The 17,588-nt window shown below is 40.7% G+C and overlaps 1 protein-coding gene across 2 annotated transcripts; it reads right to left on the bottom strand.

Moving 5' to 3' along the window:
- Positions 1-823: 823 nt before the first annotated feature.
- lrrc40 (leucine rich repeat containing 40) lies at positions 824-11,676 on the bottom strand. 2 transcript variants are annotated; one of them, XM_084909825.1, is made up of 15 exons: positions 11,454-11,675; positions 9,689-9,870; positions 8,971-9,044; positions 7,288-7,417; positions 7,005-7,128; positions 5,291-5,430; positions 4,929-5,101; positions 4,551-4,641; positions 4,206-4,251; positions 3,882-3,984; positions 3,138-3,245; positions 2,900-3,010; positions 2,439-2,516; positions 1,549-1,734; positions 824-1,187 (listed from the first exon to the last, which is right to left on the bottom strand). In XM_084909825.1, the coding sequence occupies exons 1-15, from the start codon at positions 11,593-11,595 to the stop codon at positions 1,082-1,084; spliced, it is 1,794 nt and encodes a 597-aa protein (XP_084765951.1). In that variant the 5' UTR covers positions 11,596-11,675; the 3' UTR covers positions 824-1,081. The 2 variants fall into 2 exon arrangements, with proteins under 2 accessions (XP_084765951.1, XP_084765952.1); XM_084909826.1 differs by lacking the exon at positions 2,439-2,516 and having other exon boundaries at positions 11,454-11,676.
- Positions 11,677-17,588: the final 5,912 nt, after the last annotated feature.

The following is a 17,588-nucleotide window of genomic DNA, read 5'->3' as shown; positions in this document are numbered from 1 at the left end:
ATGGCGCAGCTCTCATTCCTAGAAATCTGAACAAATGTATCAAATTCCCCAAAACATGACTATCCAGAGCTGGGACCAGGAAGTAGAGTTGCAGTCTTACACGCCTCTCTGCAGATTCTCGTTTTCTGTCATCCTCCACAAACCGCATCCCCATAGAGACTCTCTGCTCTCAGACTCAAAATCAATGATTTACTAGAAACTCTGTTTTAGCACTATGATCATTTTAAACACATGAGGCTGGATGTTAAGAGCTTTTACCCCCAATCAGATGTGATGTCAGGGGGACTTGATCTCTCTCTGTCCCACCTTTCTCGACAGTGTTGTCAGCCTCCTAGTAGACAAACCTATCTTATCATTTTCAAAATTCTGACCACCTTCTTATCATATTCACAAGATTTTCAGAACACTTGGCTTCTAACCTTGACCTTGACCAAGGTCTCTATGGAATCAATCGAAAGTCTTTCTCAAGTTATTGTGTTCATAAACTTGGATGTCAACATTACACGCCGGCCTGGCAGGGTGACAACAATACCTATCAGTCTTTTACAGCTGAAGGGTAAAAACGACTATATTGGACATATCAGCTATGTATAAATGAATTTACACTGAAAAGTGTTTTCTGTTATGAAACTGTGATTAATGAGGGAAAAAGAACTGATCTGACAACATGACCAAAAAGTGGACCTAAAACCTTTCAAAAGGACTGTAGTGTGTATAGACGTTCTATAAACTCTATGCAGAGCTCAGATAAACAGCACTTTTTAGTTTTTATACTTTTAGTGGGCTATTAGCTGTACTTAATATGTTACGAAATTCACACCAGTCACAATTAGCCAAACAACTTTATTTGGAGAAGTGCTACTTTTCAGCAGCACCTGCAGAATAGCAAACAATATAAATCCTATTCTGACTCGCATCCATGGAAAAAAGAAAAACAGATCAATGGTTTTATTTTATTACCCTTAACATCTTCAAAAAGCAGTCTGCACCATTTTTCATAGATGTGTGAAAAAATTTAAAAAGATTGCATTTAAACGTCTTGATCACGGTGGTGGTGCTCTCCTTCAAACATGGTCACAAATCATGTTGGTATGCGGCTGCGCAGATACTCCATCAGTGCATCTGTTCCTTTGGCCACAATTGCTGCTCTGGGTGTGCGGAAAGGATTTCCCTCCAGACTCAGACACCTGAGGAACAACACCAAAATCAACTCATTTTGTGAGGAATTTAATGTACATCTTACAGGAATTTTACACAGTTTCCAAACTCGGCTGCGATTTTAAGTAGATGCACTTATGGTATAGAGGTGGGAATCAGCAGACAGCCCATGTATCATGAGTGAAGTATCATGATATTATCATGATACTTCACTCATGGTACGATATTATTGCCATTTAACATTTTGCGACATGCTGACAGTAGCATATATTGTCACTTGTACCTTCAAATTATGTCCTCAAAGATAAACGTTGTCAGCATCTGTTTTATCCAGCAGGATAAAGTGATCTCACTTAAAAAAATAAAATAAATAATGAGTCAGGTCCTTACCTGAGGCTGGTACACAGGCCCAGTTCAGGAGGGATGTTGAGCAGGTCATTGTTTGCCAGATCTAGTGTTGACAGATGAGTCAATTTCATCAGGCGACTAGGATCCACCTCACACACCTGGTTATTAGCTAGCAATATAGTCTCCAGAGAAAGGGTCTCATACAGGACGTCAGGGAAGGATTTGAACCTGTGAGCAACAGAAATATACCGAGTACACAAACACAGGTCAGACAGGCCAACTTACTGAACCACTGTACATGTGCTCCATTACCTACAGTTTATGAGCCACAAAGCGAGGAGGCCGGACAACAACGTGCAGCGATTTGTAGCTAAGACCATGACGATAACATATTTTTCTTATTAGTTTCATGAGAGCAGAGGATCATTGTCTAGTCTGTGATTGATTAACTGCATCATATTCTGAGGTCCAAACTGTACAACATACTGTAGGCAGGAATCAACATGTCAGCTGACATCCCTTGTGGAATCAGATCGAGTAAGACAACAGTGGATGCTTCATGCTAAGCTGCTAAGGGCAGAGGTTTAGATCACATCCCACTGAGTTCCATCTTTCCATCCTGCACACTCTTCTTTATTTAGTGCTTAGATGTGGTGCTCAGAAAGGTCAGTCAAGGGAAGGTCTTGCAATGGATCACAAGCTGTATATGGAACATCACAACACACAACATTACAAGCTAACAGCACTGAAGTGCTTTATGGAGTAATGTGCAAGCCATGTCAGGATCGCCTCAGAGCTGATCAGACATCAAGGAGGAATCTAAGTAAGGCGCTGGGACTGCTGTGGCTGCTCCCTCGAGCAGCTGCGTATGTGTGTGCGGGGTGTGATGAAAAAATGCTGGATGATGGGGCTGCAATGTGGAGTTAAGTTACCTGTTGTAAACGAGGATAATGGAACGTAGTTTAGTTAAGTTCTGCATTTCAGACGGTAAATCACTCAGCTGATTATTCCTAAAACAAACGAAAGAAACAAATACAGCATAAAATATTAACACCTGACCCTTCCCTTTTCAGAGGTTTCATACATCTTACTGACTAGTACTAAAAACAACACCCATTATTATGTAATGTCAGATTATAGCTTAATTTAAACAGGACAGGACGGGAGACTCCAGAGCTAAAATGTTGGCAGCGGTTTGCAATGATGTGGTGTCTGATTTGGAAAGGCAAAAATAAAACAAAAGCAAAAGAACACACAAACACACACACATGAATGATGCGGTGGATTTCTGTCCTTTCTGTACTTTGGACTCAAAATTTGCATATTATATAATAAATGGGAGCTTCCTGAAATAAATTCTGTCCATATCCGAGTGTCGGCTGTGTCTGCGTACCGGAGATCGATGTGTGTAAGCTGGAGCAACTTGCAGATGTCAGGTGAACAGCTGATCAGTCTATTGAAACCCAGATTGACTTCTGACAGTGAAGATTGGAATTCCACCAGCCTGCAGACAGAAGTGTGATTAGCCTGCAATCATCTGCATTAAAATGGCTTTTTGTTGGGGCTTTACCGTCTGTCACACAGTGATGCTCTGTGTGTGAAAGAAAGAGAGCGAGGGAGTGTGCATGTACCTGGGGGGAACTGAAGTCAGCTGATTTTTGCTGAAGTTAACTGTGGCAATGCTCTGATCAGCTGCACCATCAAACAGCTCCTCTGGGATACTCCCTGCTTGCTTGTCACTGGTCACAAACACATTCACATTGGAGTATTTAGCGTAAATATACTGTAATAACCAATAATTATTAGGCATGGGAATTGATAAGAATTTAGCAATTCCATTGTCTCGATCCCTTATCCACTTGATTAACTATTCATTCTCGCATCGATTGTTATTGGCTCTACTTTGTGAGCTACCACCATAACTAAACTGCATATCACAGACTTTACATTCTGCAAATTAATTGCATGATGTGGTCAAATGTTTGTGCATGTTGGGGGTATTTCTCCTCTTTGTTGGGATCAGTGTTGGGTCATTACTCCAAAACAGTAATTATTACACAGAACATTAAAATAATGCCGTACGTTACTTAATTACTCCCACGAGCCAGTCATTTGTTACACTACTCGTTACATTACTTTTGTGTTTCTCCATAAAATGACCTGTAATCACCATTTAACACTATAAGCCTGAGGCTAAAGTCCCACACACCAACACAAACCCCTATCCGGATGAAGACACATATGATCTTTCTCTTAGTATTTAGGTATGAAGACAAAAACCAGCACAAAGAGCCTGGTGAGTATAGTTTTCTGATTCCCTGACGGAGTACATGCACATTCCTGTGGAAATGCAGAAACCAGTCTATATAACTAACCTGTATGCCAACAGCTTGAGAGTTTTAATGTCATGCACATTGACCCTGGCCTGGCTGGGTAACATCATAGCTGTATCTCCTCCATCTGTTTTGTCAGGCTCCTCTACAAAAAACAAACATAAACACTTTGAAAAGATCATGTAAGGACAGCAGAATCTGTAGATTTGCACCCAAGACAAGAAGAACTAAAGCATTGATAGCAATACCATCACACTACTAAGCATTATTAAGGTATTAATAAGGTGTTAGCAACTTCATTTATATAGCATAACTACTAGTTAGTATCCCATTTACATATACAGGTAGGGCAAAAAACAACTTTACCTTTAACTCTTCCTCTCAAATACTTCAGAAGCTCACTGGTTCCTTTCTGTAAGAAAAGACAACGTTTCTCCAGATTCTCTGAATATTTTCTTGATATTATGTACTGCAGATAATGAATTACTCAAAGATAATAATATTTAATGTGATTTAAAAGTCTTTTAGTTTTTAAATTTAAAGAACATTCCAACTTTTCTGGAATTCACGTTGTATTATAACTTCTCCATATAATCCTGTAAATTCAGATTTCAGTGTTTTTACATATTCAGCTGCCACGTTTCCTTTCTCTCTTCCTTTCCTCTGCTTTACCATGCATACTCTGTATTTGAGTCCTCATGTGTCACCTACAGAGAGGATGTCTCTCCTGATTCCTCGCAGAGGGTTTCCCTCCAACAGCAGCACGTTCAGATTGGGCAGCAGGCTGAGTGACGCTGGAAGGCTGACAGGACACAAAATATTATTCGTATGAAAATCTACCTGCTAGGATTTACTCTGAAAAGGTGGACACTTTTCAGATATAACATCAAGAAATACCTGAAATAAAGAAAACGAGAATAAAATACAAATTAGGCATAAATTCAGACTAATGGCACTAGAAACTTGATGCAGCTGCTCTCAGTGTAGAGCAGTGATTATATTTCCTTCCAACTGAATTCAGTCACATCCTGGCTGCTTGCAGGTAATAAAAGGTTTACTGAGCAGTGTGTCATCATACTGAAGGCTTACCTGGTAATGTCATTGTTGGTGAGGTCAAGGCGCGTTAGCGTACTCAGTAAAGTGATCTCTTCAGGGACTGTTTTGATCCTGTTGTTTCTGAGTTCCAGAAGAGAGATGGCTGTCAGGCAGGATAGCTGCTCCGTCTGCAACTGCTCAATTTGGTTGTTCCCTACATATAACTCCTACACACACAGACGCACACACGCACACAGAGTTACATCTTTCTGCACTGCCAGAGTAATGGATGCACAGAAGCATGTCTCAGACACAATACAGAGCGCAGAGCGTTTTGGCCATTGCTCTAATACCGTCAGCTTCACTCACACCACAAAGGAGTTTTAATTCCTGGAACATCATTTTGCTGTTAATACCTTGAGTGCAGGTGCAGGGAGCTTTGGGAGGAAGCGGAGCTTGTTATGTCTAAGGTAAAGCTGCTCCAGAGCGAGCATCTCCGATAGGCTTTCAGGAATCTCAGTCAGCTGATTGTCACTGCAGTCCAGCAGCTTAACATCTGCCAAATTAAACCAGAGTTCAAAAAAGGCAGAAAAAGTAACACAACTTTCAGCTGCTGACATGCCCATCTTATTACAGGGCCTTAGTGTATGTCAAAGAAATAACTTGTTGTCCCTCCACCCACATCTTGGGGAATTTTTGGCCAGCTTGTAGCAAACATAAAAATACAGAGAGAGCTGCCCAAAATAAAGCTCAAGCTGTACTACTCAGACCTATTCATTCACGAGTTTGTCTTATATTAATATTTTCTGTGTGGAACATTATGGCAGACATAAAATGACACTATTGTGTTATCCAGAAATAAATACAAAGATTTAAACACAGAACGTTGCTATAAGGTGTCCGTGCTGATTACTGCACCATTGTTCTACCTGAGGGGTAAAAGAACCCCAAACAAACAAATAAAATTCCAGTGAATTTACAAGAAGGAAACAAGAGGAGGAGCCATGATGCTGTTGCAGCTTTGCTGGATATTCATTCAAAATCCACCCGGCACGACCGCAAAAATCAGCATTGGGGCCGTCGTTTATTTTTCAGGAGGACAATGAAATTTAAAAAACGAAAGAAAGGCTCTGCATGAACTATTGTTGCTGTTTTTTTTTTTTAATGCAACTGACCTAAACATCGAAGTCTGCCATAGGTGTGAATGTGAGCATCAAACACTCCCTCTCTTCACTTGCTTGTACTTTCTAATATGAGCGCTGGTGGGAGCAAATATCAGCTAAATTCAGCTAAATGAAAAACACAAACTGTCCTGTACATATACGCTTTTAATATTAACTTTAAACGAGTTGCTATAATAGTTAATAGTTTGTGGGGATAGGTTAATTGGAAACACTAAATTGCCCATAGGTGTGAATGCGGGAGTGAATGTGAGCGCTAATGGTTGTGCCTGCGACAGACTGGCGACCTGTCCAGGGTGTACCCTGCCTCTCGCCCTAAGACAGCTGGGGTAGGCTCCAACACCCCCCCGACCTTGAAAAGGATAAGCAGAAGCGAATGAATGGATGGAGTTGCTGTAATGTTAGTGTAGCTATAATTGGTAGCTTAGCTTTGGCCTGTTGATCTGTCTCATCTGTTGTCATTTGCTTTATAGCAGCTGATCCTCATCTTTTAGATAAGCACCAATTCTCCAACAGTAAACAAAATCAATTCTGTTATATCTGAATATGCACAGAGTTATGTTATTATTTAATAAAACAACATTAGCTAACAATAGCTATGGTCCTTCACTAAACAAAACACCTGCCCAGTTCTCTCTCCTCAAACCACAAATACATTTGTCACCGGTGGCTGTTTTTTCTCCTGATCCTCGTCTGTTTCTGGTCATCTTGATGTCTATCAGACTATTAATTATAAGGCTGTGGTCATATGCATACATAGATGTTTATACTTTAGTGCATATTTTATGTCAAATCTATATTATTGCATTCTTTTTATAAACATCTATTCGGTGTGGTCGCCAACCTGCGAGCTGCTTTTGAAGAAAATAAATGGATGGAATAATTTGTTACGCCGGAACAAACGCTTTCTCGTTCACAACTTATTTGTAAGCACTTCTGCAACTCTTACTTGTGAGCCGGGCTAGGCTGTCTGGGAGCCCGCTAAGCTGGTTGTGACACAGGTTCACTTTCTGTAAACTGACGAGACACCCGAAACTGGAGGGCAGGCTCTTCAGCTGGTTGCTGGACGCGTCCTTTAATCGTTCAACAGGATGGACAGAAATTGACCATCATTCCATTTCAGTCTTTCATTCCACTTTGTTTTAATTGGGAAATAAATGGATTATCAATGCATTTCCAATACAGCAGAGAGAGGAAGACACACTAGAGTGCATGCATTATGCATTAGTTACCAGCTCTGTGAGGTTCGCGAGCTGTCCCAGATCCTCTGGCAGGTTCCCCAGCAGATTCTGCTGCAGTGTGAGGCTACGGAGGTTCTTTAGAGTACACATCTCAACTGGCAGAGAGTCTAACTGATTATGACTGGCCACACAGAACAAAAACACAACAGATCACTAGTTATTGCCAACTTCAGAATGCTGATATGCTCACTTTTCTTCACTGCAGCCACCGCATGCTTTTTAAAGGACTGCAGACACAAGCCCTCTCTTTCACTTGCACACTTAAATGCATGTAAATACTACATTTGTTTTTTGACAGCTGTTTAATGCACTTAAATTATTAAAGTATTGCAATTTCTAAAATAGAAATCAATGAAGACCTCATTTATGAAAGACCTGCAGTGTCTTCTCTTTTGAATATTTATTATTGCTCATTAATAAGGCACAAGTATTTCTTATGCAATGAACTGGTGGAATAATCAATAGGACACTCTATTACTAAAATAACTGATAGCTCCAGCAAATTCTGTATTTATAGTCTTCATTTACTGCTTTGCTCGTCTCTCTTTTAGCGCCGATGTGGGACAGTGCTACAGTTTCATTGTACTGTTGTACGTATGATAATGAAGTTAAACTAAACATTAAAGAGCTCAAACAAAGAAAGCGATGTTTTGTTCTCCAATGACTAATATATTGTTTTGAAGTTTGGAGTTGATCCAACAGAAACTAAAGCTTTTTCTTAACTCGTGTGACTTTGACCTTTGACCTTGAAGGATTACATCATAAAATGGTGTATTTTAGCTTTACCCATATGATTGAAGCAGACGTGGCTGAAATCTTTGGCTTCCATAAGCTATACAAACTTGAGAGTTTAAGATCTATTGTGACATTGTGGGGCGTCATTTTGAAAAAATAAAGCGTACAGCTCTTTCCTGCACTTTCACACGACATATGACTTGATATGGTTTCTTTAAATGTTTTTTAGTTCGCCTTAGCCAACCTAGGTATTCATGTTACCCAAGGCCTAGTCTGCTACTGTGAAGTTTGAAAACAATACATAACTAATTGTGGGTAATGAAAGTTTTTACTGATTTTCATATTTGGTGCAACCTAATCTGATTTTCACCAAAACTAAATGAGCTTGAGCCGTTATCTACCATCACAGAGAATTTGAAGCTGAGATCTTGGAAACTGGACTGTGGACAAACTAACAGAACCGACTACATACTCCCTCTGTGGCTCCAGTGGACACAAGACTGGCCAGCAGACCGGGTATACTGCACAGTCTGTACACGGCCTACAGCGACAAACACACTCTACAGGGAGATTGCTTTTGCGCTAACCCACTGAACCATAGTCCAGACTGTGGTTGAGTACCAGAGTTCAGGCTGGGCTGTAAAATAAAAGGTGGTCATACCACATACTGACTTTCAAACACATTAGAATTGTACAAACTCTGGTTTGCCTTACATACTGTATTTCCATGTGTATCTGCACATTTCAATAAACCGCTACATCTATTTTCCTGGCAAAATGTAAACAAACTGGGGTGGCTGTTGCACAGTATTGTAACATAAGATATTTTATTGGAGTATTATGAGTGTGCACAAACTGTTTCAGATTTCTCTTTTCCATTAGGATTATGGACTTATGGTGTGTGTGTGTGTGTGTGTGTGTGTGTGTGTGTGTGTGTACCTGAGTCGCAGCTGTTGAAGATTCTGCAGTTCTCCCAAAGCACTGGGTAAACTACTCAACTGGTTGTCATGTAGCTGCCAAAACAAAAGTTGACATTTTTTCATTAGCTACATTTCAAGTCATAATTTTCACAGGTGAAAACAGAAACTGCATTTCCTCTAATCAGCACTTGAGGCTAGTTTTAAATTATGAGACAATTCCCCATACAGTCCCGTTTACAGCCTGGTACAATAAAACAGTTTTGATCTTTGCTGGTAGCTTTCAGACACTGTATCACAAGTAGTTAGTAAGCACTAAGTATAGAGACAGTGCTTGTGAGAATTGGTGTGATTGGGTGAATGTGGCATGTTGTATAGAGCGCTTTGAGTGCTCCGGGAGACTAGAAAAGCGCTACATAAGAATCAGTCCATTTACCATTTAAAAACAAATATATGTTGGAAACATTTTTAGATTAAAAATGATTCCATGTCAAATTCTAATCAGCTTTTGTTCACCATAGTTTTACTGCCTTGTTAGGTTAGTTGAATGTATTGTTTCTGACTAACACAGCATTAGCAATTAGCTTATTATTGAGGGGAGGAAAAAAAAACATGAGAACCCCCCCCCCAAAAAAGTAACACACACACACACACACACACACACACACACACACACACACACACACACACACACACACACACACACAGCTAACTTGTTGATTGAGGCTTCTACTACTTACATCCAGTGTAGTCAGTCCAGGCAGCAGTCTGATGTCATCTGACAATAATGTAATCTGATTGGATGAGAGCAGTAGTTTTGTGAGGTCTGTCTGCTCCCACCAGCGATCTGCTGCTCCAAAGGACACATTCTGCTGGGCCTCCTCTGGTGTGTCGATGTTTAGACGATAGATGTTCTGGGGAACTGAGTCACGTGTTAGTAGGGTTTCTACGCAGTATTGGTGACATTAAATTCATTTCATGTCCTGGAGACTCAAGCCTAATTTTTACTTGCCTAACCCCACCCATAAAACTTTTTCATTCACATAACTTGCCTACAACATGAAAGTAAAAAAAGGATTATGCTCCCATCATCATCATCATCATCATCATCATCATGATGATGATGATGATGATGATGATGATGATGATGATGATGATGATGATGATAATAATAATAATAGTAGTAGTAAGAAAAAGTGGTGCCTGTAGCTCACAAGATAGAACAGGTCATCTACTAATCGCAAGGTTGGAAGTTCGATCCCTGGCTGCTCCCATGCCAAATATCCTTGGGCAAGGTTTAACCCTGTGTGCTCTCCGATGAATCCATCGGAATATGAATGTGTGCAAATGTTAGAAAGCGCTTACTTAGACAAACCATAAACCTATGCTTGTGTGAATGGATGAATGAGGTGAGTTGTATAAGCGTGAATAAAGGCCATTTACCATTCACCTGACACAACAAAGGCCAGTGTAATTTTTTTGTGGAAAGAGACCATTGCCATGAAGGTATGCACAACATGGTACTAGTCACAAAGTAACAAAGCCAATAAATTCCTGGACCCCAGGTTTCATCTTAACCTTTGCAACAGCAACAAGAACAATAAACTTTGTCCGCCTGGGCCTACCTTTCAGAAGGTCGCCACAGTGGATCTGTCTCCATCTCACTCAGCATCCTCTGCCATACCAACCCTCTACATATCTTCCTTTACTGCATCTATAAAGCTCTTCCTTCTGCTTGGCAGCTCCATCTTCATCATCATTCATCAAATATATACACACACTATTCCTTCTCTGCACATGTCCAAACCATTTCAGCCCTATCTGTCTGACTTTGTTAGCTAACTCTTTTTTTTTTTTAAATTGCTGTTGCTTTCCTAACAGGTCAAAGTGTTGTGACCGTTCTCCTCTGATCTCTGGCATCAACAAAGCATTTTCCCCCAGATAACTGCTGCTCACCAGATATTTCTCTTTGTCAGACTATGCTCTGTAATCCCCAGTGATGGTTGTGCAGGAAAATCCCAGCAGATCAGCAGTGTCTGAAATACTCACCAGCCAGACTGGCACCAACAATCCTCCCACTTTTAAAGTCATTTAGATCCCCTTTCTTCCCCATTCTCATACTCTTATTTGTACTCACGTCGTCTTAATCCTGTCTACATGAATAAATGGGTTGCTGCCATGTGGCCGGTTGATTACATGTTTACATTAACAAGCAGTGTACATTAAGCAGAGAGACTGTGCATATATATATATTTACACTGGCGTAAAATATACTTTTTGGAAACAGGCAGGATCATGTGTCAGTGTTCAAACATGAGCAATATGGGAATATCAAGGTTCAGTTTGTTCAGTCAAAATATATACTGAAAGAAGTCCAGCGAGGAAGAAAACGTGTAGTCATATTATTATTATTATTATTATTATATATTAGGTTACTTTTTTATTAAATCAATGGCAGATCTGGTCTTTTAGTGGTGCTGTATGTGTGAGCTAACATAAAATTACCTTCTTTCAGTCCTCGGCCGGACAGGTTGAGCTGCCCGCTCTTCCTGGCCGCCTTCAGCAGGCCGTACGGAACAGTCGGCTCTGCCGTTTGCACCTTAAAGCCCGCCAGAGAATCCTTACACCCCCCTTTGAATCGAGACATGGTGAAATAAACCCGCGTTGAACTCAGCTGATGTTTAACCTCAGCACCTCACCCACCCACAGCCTTCCGCCAAAACTAAAAGCGTTTCCGTTTACGATCCTTCAGAATAAAAGTCTTTTATTGACACTTTGTCTTCTAATCAATCGATTTATGTGGCATAAGAAAGAAAATATCCTTTAAACACGAACAAGTGACCTTTAAAACTTAAAAATCTACGAATCAAAGTCTGGCTTGATGTGGTCTTGGAAGTATTTCGCACACTCAGGTTACACACGCTGTCATATCAAAGAGTTCAACAGGGGGCGCTAAATGTTCAGGAGTTCAGCTCCAGCTGCAGTTATATTGCATCAAAGCCTCAGTGACAGACATACAGGGATCGTGAGCTTACATACTCGTGGACACAGATGTCTGATGGATACTAGCCAGCTAGATTTCAATAGAAAGGCTTAAAAAATATGATTATTATATTGATTATGACATAGCATTTAAGGTTACCACAGTAAAAAGGTCCTGAGTAGTGGTTAGTAGTGATTAGTGTTTGGCCACTTAAAATATCTTTATAGGACTATTGTTATTCTTGTTGCCATTTCTGCTGCTTTCTTGGCCAGGTCTCTCTTCAAAAAGAAATTTTTAATGTCAACAAGACCTTTTAACTGGACAAATAAGCAATATATACAAGTCACTTTGCCAAAAAACTGATTACAGCTTCTACCTTGTGGCAGAAATGTTGTTTGTGACTTGATGTCATTTGACATATGTTTCACATATTAAAGACAACAAATTATTTTCAGCAGTTTAAATACTGGAAATTACTTTTTGGCAGACCATCGCTTTTTGGCACAAACAATCTGAAAACCATAAGAGCACCAGTGATACCCCACTTCAGAGCAGTATTTCGAAACATCTGTGCTTTGGGAGATCGACACAGTGAGGAAACGTCAGCATCAAAAACCCCATCCCTGGTCTTGGGTTCAAATCCACCATCTAGCTTTCCATCATGATCTGATTTTGCTGTGTGGAGTTTGCATGTTCTCACCGTGGGTGTCTCCAGCGTGGGTTTTCTCTGGAGCTTCCTCCCGAGGTAATTACAGTTAGGTTAGATTATTGACTCTAAATTGCCGGCAGCTGTGCTACAGTTTGTACTTTGCCTCTCATCACATAGCAGCTGGGATAAGCTCTGAGACTCTAAGATAGATGTACACACGGTGTATACATCCATCCACAAAGGAAATATCCTAATAAAAATTCACTAATGTTTTTGAATGATCGAATCAGACATTAGATTGAAAACAGAGAGCCCAAAGTTTATTCATGAGTTCAAATCTAATTTCTTCGAGTTCATGTTAAATCTACCATCAGGACACAGACATGTCGGCATACTGAAGATATTCTCAGCAACTTTAATGTTGAGCAAAGCAATTCTCAGTAGGCAACTTCCATAAAAATGGCACACCTTTTTTTCTTGTCCTCTGCTTTCCTTTGCTTACCTAACTCCTACTTGTTTCATTCTCTTAAATAGCCTACCCAGATTATTATGTTAGTGGAGAAAGAAGCGCTTTTGTTTGTTTGTTTTTTTGCCCAGAATTCCGCTTGGATAATCTAGGCTCAGCAATCAAGTTAAACTGCTGCTGTTAAAGCTATAAAATATTTCAGTATATTCTGATTCTTTGTAATGGCCCTGTGATTTTTACTCAGCAGTGCTCGCCTAATTAACTATTGCCCCTTATGAGGCCTATGGCTGTACATGAACCACGTGAAAATGCTGAACTGTAATAGCACAATAACTTTCTGTGATATTATCTGTGTGGACTGTGAACTTTGACCCCAGTTAGTGTTAGGTGCATGTGTTTTCTCAGAAAGCCAGGTGAGTTGGAGTCCCATTTCTAGTGAGCCGTTGGATCGACTTGGTCTGAATTCACAATGAAAATATTTTTGTCATGCGTGCTGCTGTGTGCCACCATCTGCTTAGCTGACAGAGGTAAAGCATGTCCCGCCTTCTGTTTGAATTCATATATAATTCTGTATTTCTTACTACAAACAAGTGTGGGTTATATCGTCTTGCTGTCTACACATATGTGCGTTGGTGTGTCTGATTTTCTTTTATCTGCTATACTGTTTACAGCTCAGACGTTAGGTCATTGTTTAGTTACTTGATTTATTTTAACCTGGTGTCCTTAAACGCTAAAATGCTTGTTCTTGTGAAACATGAATCTGTCTAACTATGGCACTTTGTGGTACCATAAAATGTGTTTTCTTTGTTACTCAACTTTCTGTTTCCATATTTTGTTCATTAATGATTGAAGAGGTCACATATGGGACCCTTGTTGCAGTGCGGTGTGAACCTGTAGGAACAATTATTCCTACAAACTGCTTCCACCAGGTTACATATAATTACCAGATCTATCGAAATGAATAGAATGTAAACTCTGTCCTTCGGACTCGCTCCGTTTTTGATAAGGAGCAGTTCTGAGCCTAACGTCAAATTTAAAAAAAATGATTATGTCATTAAAAACATACAAATTAATTTAAATCGGTTTTCACTTTATTTACAGTTATGCATTGATATCACAAATGTCATTATAATTCTCTGTACACACTGAGGACTAATCTTCCTTTTACAGACAGAAGCACCCATACTTTAAACTATGATGTTAAACAATCAGTTTAAGCTTATGGTAGACCCAAGTTTAGAGTAAGCATTTAGGGTAAGGTTTACAGGAAATCTGTGCAAAGTGCAATATCACCTGGTGATTAGAACCCAAGTCTGTGTGTGTGCAGGTGTTCAAAATGGCATGAGAGCAGCAGAAGGATCCAAGCCAGTGTCCCTTCAGCCCTGGCTACTCGGCCTGACAGCTGTTGTCGGTTTCCTTCTCCTTGTCTTCATTATTCTGGTTATTCAAAGACTACTTAAGAAAAGGTTTGTTTTAGGGAAAAAAGTTAGACGCCTGCTTCAATATGAAATCTCATGTAGCAAAAATGCATGCAAGCATAGCTTACTTTATAAACAATAATAATAATAATAATAATAATAATAATGGATTGGATTTATATAGCGCTTTTCGAGACCCTCAAAGCGCTTTACAATTCCACTATTCATTCACTCTCACGTTCACACACTGGTGGAGGCAACGGTGATGAGCGATGTCACAGCATATAAACCAAACCTCACAATTAGTCAGTATTTTTAGGGTAGGGTTAAAGTTCATTTATTTCTAGGCAGAAGCACAGTGTGCTGCACGAGCACAAACTACCACAGTGATTGCATAGATAATGTATAAAACGATGTAAAAACTGAATTACTACAATACGAAACAGCAATAAAAAGTAAACACAAGAGTAAAAACAGTAAAACCTCTCTAGCAGAAAGAAGCTAGCCCCGTTGCCTAGAGCAAGAGGACACACACACACACACACACACACACACACACACACACACACACACACACACACACACACACACGGTGCAGGTGCATTTGTCCAGCGTCCAAAACAGCAGCACTGTTCCTGTAATCACCATTAAAATCTTTACTGGGAAAAAGCTGGCAGGCACCTGATAAACACACTTTGACTTGAAGAAGCAGCCGTACTTCATCCATGGCTGTTTGTTTTACACAACAACAAATCAATAGAAAATCTACTGAAATTAAAATAAAATATGCTGATGAACTGTAAACCTATATGATGTTTATGCCAGGAGCTCAAGCCCCCTGGGTGTGCTGGACCATCTTTATTTCTAAGCTTTTGTAACATTATTTTTTAAATGAATTAAGTTGCTTAATGGCATGCACCTAACACTAATAGGCTTCCCTGTACCTTCTTCCCAATTTTCTTTAATTAATTCCAACAACCTTCATGGCTTCCTGCCAAACAGCAGCTCAAAGGGAGAAAATCCTGCAGAGTCCTGCGGCACCTCAACGGCACCTCACAACCACAATAGTGAGTCTAGCCCAGGGGTGGGCAATCTCAGTCCACAAGGGCCGGTGTCCCTGCAGGTTTTAGATGTGTCCTCGAACCAACACAGCTGATTTAAATGGCTAAATTAGCTCCTCAACATGTCCTGAAGTTCTCCAGAGGCCTGGTAACGAATTAATCATGCGATTCAGGTGTGTTGACCCAAGGTGAGATCTAAAACCTGCAGGGACACCGGCCCTCGTGGACTGAGATTGCCCACCCCTGGTCTAGCCAGTGATGCCAATTGTGTTCATCCTTGTAAATGAACCTACAAGTCATAGACTTTAAAGTCTTCTTCATATGCCCCACTAACCTGTCAGTGTGCAAGTGATAGACGCTGGTCCGAACAGACTTTTAGCCCAATTCATAGCATTCTTTTAAAGTGTGAGACAAGGCGCTGTGGTCCATCTGTATCTCTATTGGGATGCTGACTCAGGAGGTGAACTAAAACAGCATCTGTGCTACACTCCTTGCAAAAATGCTAAGCAGCAGTGCTGCTTTGAGACATCTCATTGCATAATCCACAAGAACTAAAACAAAGTGATATCCCTCTGAGCAGCACAGACATCACATGTCATTGCCCCATCAGTTTATTAAACCTAGTCCAACCTGGCACATCCTTTAATCAGAATTAAGGGACACAGAGAGAAACAGGTTACTAGGATATGAACAGGGCAGCTCCTCTCCCTCAGGTGGTGATGGAGGGAGCCACGAAGTCTCCTCTTTGGGGCAAGGAGCCGTGGTCTTGCCACCATTGGCTGAGGGCTCCCTGGTGGATCCTCTGAGCACGCCTGCGTCTCGTGGCCTGGGTCTGTAGCATCTCATCTTGTTGCTGATGCACTGCCTCAATCTCCTGATGCAGAGTGGGCAGCTCCTCAACCATCTTCACCGTACCTGGACTGCGTGTATGGGCTACGCTTATTTACAAAGGCTTTTTCAGGCCTCAGTAGCCGCCTTCGTTTTGTCTCTGTCTCTCAATGCCAGCCCAGTGTTGTCCTCCCTCTGCCAGGCTCCAGCGTGCTACTGAAATAGGTAAGGCATGATTAGACCATCGTTGACAGCTGGGTCAGTCAGCCTCCCCTGGCAGTGCCCCTGAAACCACTGTACCATCTCTCCCCTGCAGCTAAGCCACAGACCACGTCCTCCCTCCACAGCAACAATAGAAACTGTACTTCTGCATTACAATTACCAGTTAACTTGGTGGTGAAATTAATAACCTTGTTTTTCTTTAAAAATATCTAGCATTCACATCCATTAGTCATAAATTTGGATGCACTTTCTTACATTATGAAGTCACTCACGGTATTCAAAGGTAGCTACAGGTAAAAGCAATTAAACAAATAACCTGTCTGATCATCACTGTCTAGTTAAAATTTGGTTATCACATAATTTTCTTACATTGAACGAGAATAAGACCGAAATCATAGTCTTTGGTAGTCACACTCCGCTAGACCAGTTAGCTGATGCCCTAGGCCCTCTCGCTAGCCATCTTTCGTCCACTGTAAGAAACCTCGGAGTGTTCCTGGATGGCTCTTTTAAACTCGAGAAACAGGTGTCCACTGTGGTAAAAAACAGCTTTTACCAGTTGCGTCAGATTTCCAAAGCAAAGCCGTTCCTTCCTTTAAAGGACCTTGAAAAGCTTATTCACGCATTTATTACATCCAGATTGGACTACTGTAACTCCCTCTACTCGGGCCTCCAACACTCCTCTCTTTGCCGGCTCCAGTTAATTCAAAATGCAGCTGCGCGTCTTTTAACAGGTACGAGAATTCATGAACACATAACTCCAATTTTAGCCAAATTACATTGGCTCCCTGTTAAATATCGTATAGATTTTAAAATTCTTTTGTTCACTTTTAATATTTTGAATAATTTAGCGCCCAGTTATCTTTCTGATTTACTCCATTCATACAATCCCAACAGGGCACTTAGATCGTCCAACCATAGGCTCCTAGCACAACCTAGGACTCGAATGAAGTCGAGAGGCGACCGGGCCTTTGCATCCGTGGCACCCAGACTCTGGAATAACCTCCCCGTTCATA

The sequence above is a fragment of the Perissodus microlepis genome, chromosome 17 (assembly GCF_051167445.1).
Source record: "Perissodus microlepis isolate ML-2025 ecotype Zambia chromosome 17, ASM5116744v1, whole genome shotgun sequence".
NCBI classification, from domain to species: domain Eukaryota; kingdom Metazoa; phylum Chordata; class Actinopteri; order Cichliformes; family Cichlidae; genus Perissodus; species Perissodus microlepis.
Note: the sequence above shows the minus strand (reverse complement) of the source record. Positions and strands in the feature narration are given on the sequence as shown.

Coding starts and splice junctions, on each gene's coding strand:
- lrrc40 (XM_084909825.1), bottom strand. CDS start 11,595: ATGTCTCGATTCAAAGGGGGGTGTAAGGATTCTCTGGCGGGCTTTAAG. Junction 5,431..7,004: donor CAGCCTAGCCCGGCTCACAA/GTAAGAGTTGCA, acceptor TTAATTTGGCAG/ATGTTAAGCTGCTGGACTGC. Junction 2,517..2,899: donor CTTACACACATCGATCTCCG/GTACGCAGACAC, acceptor CGTTTGTTTTAG/GAATAATCAGCTGAGTGATT.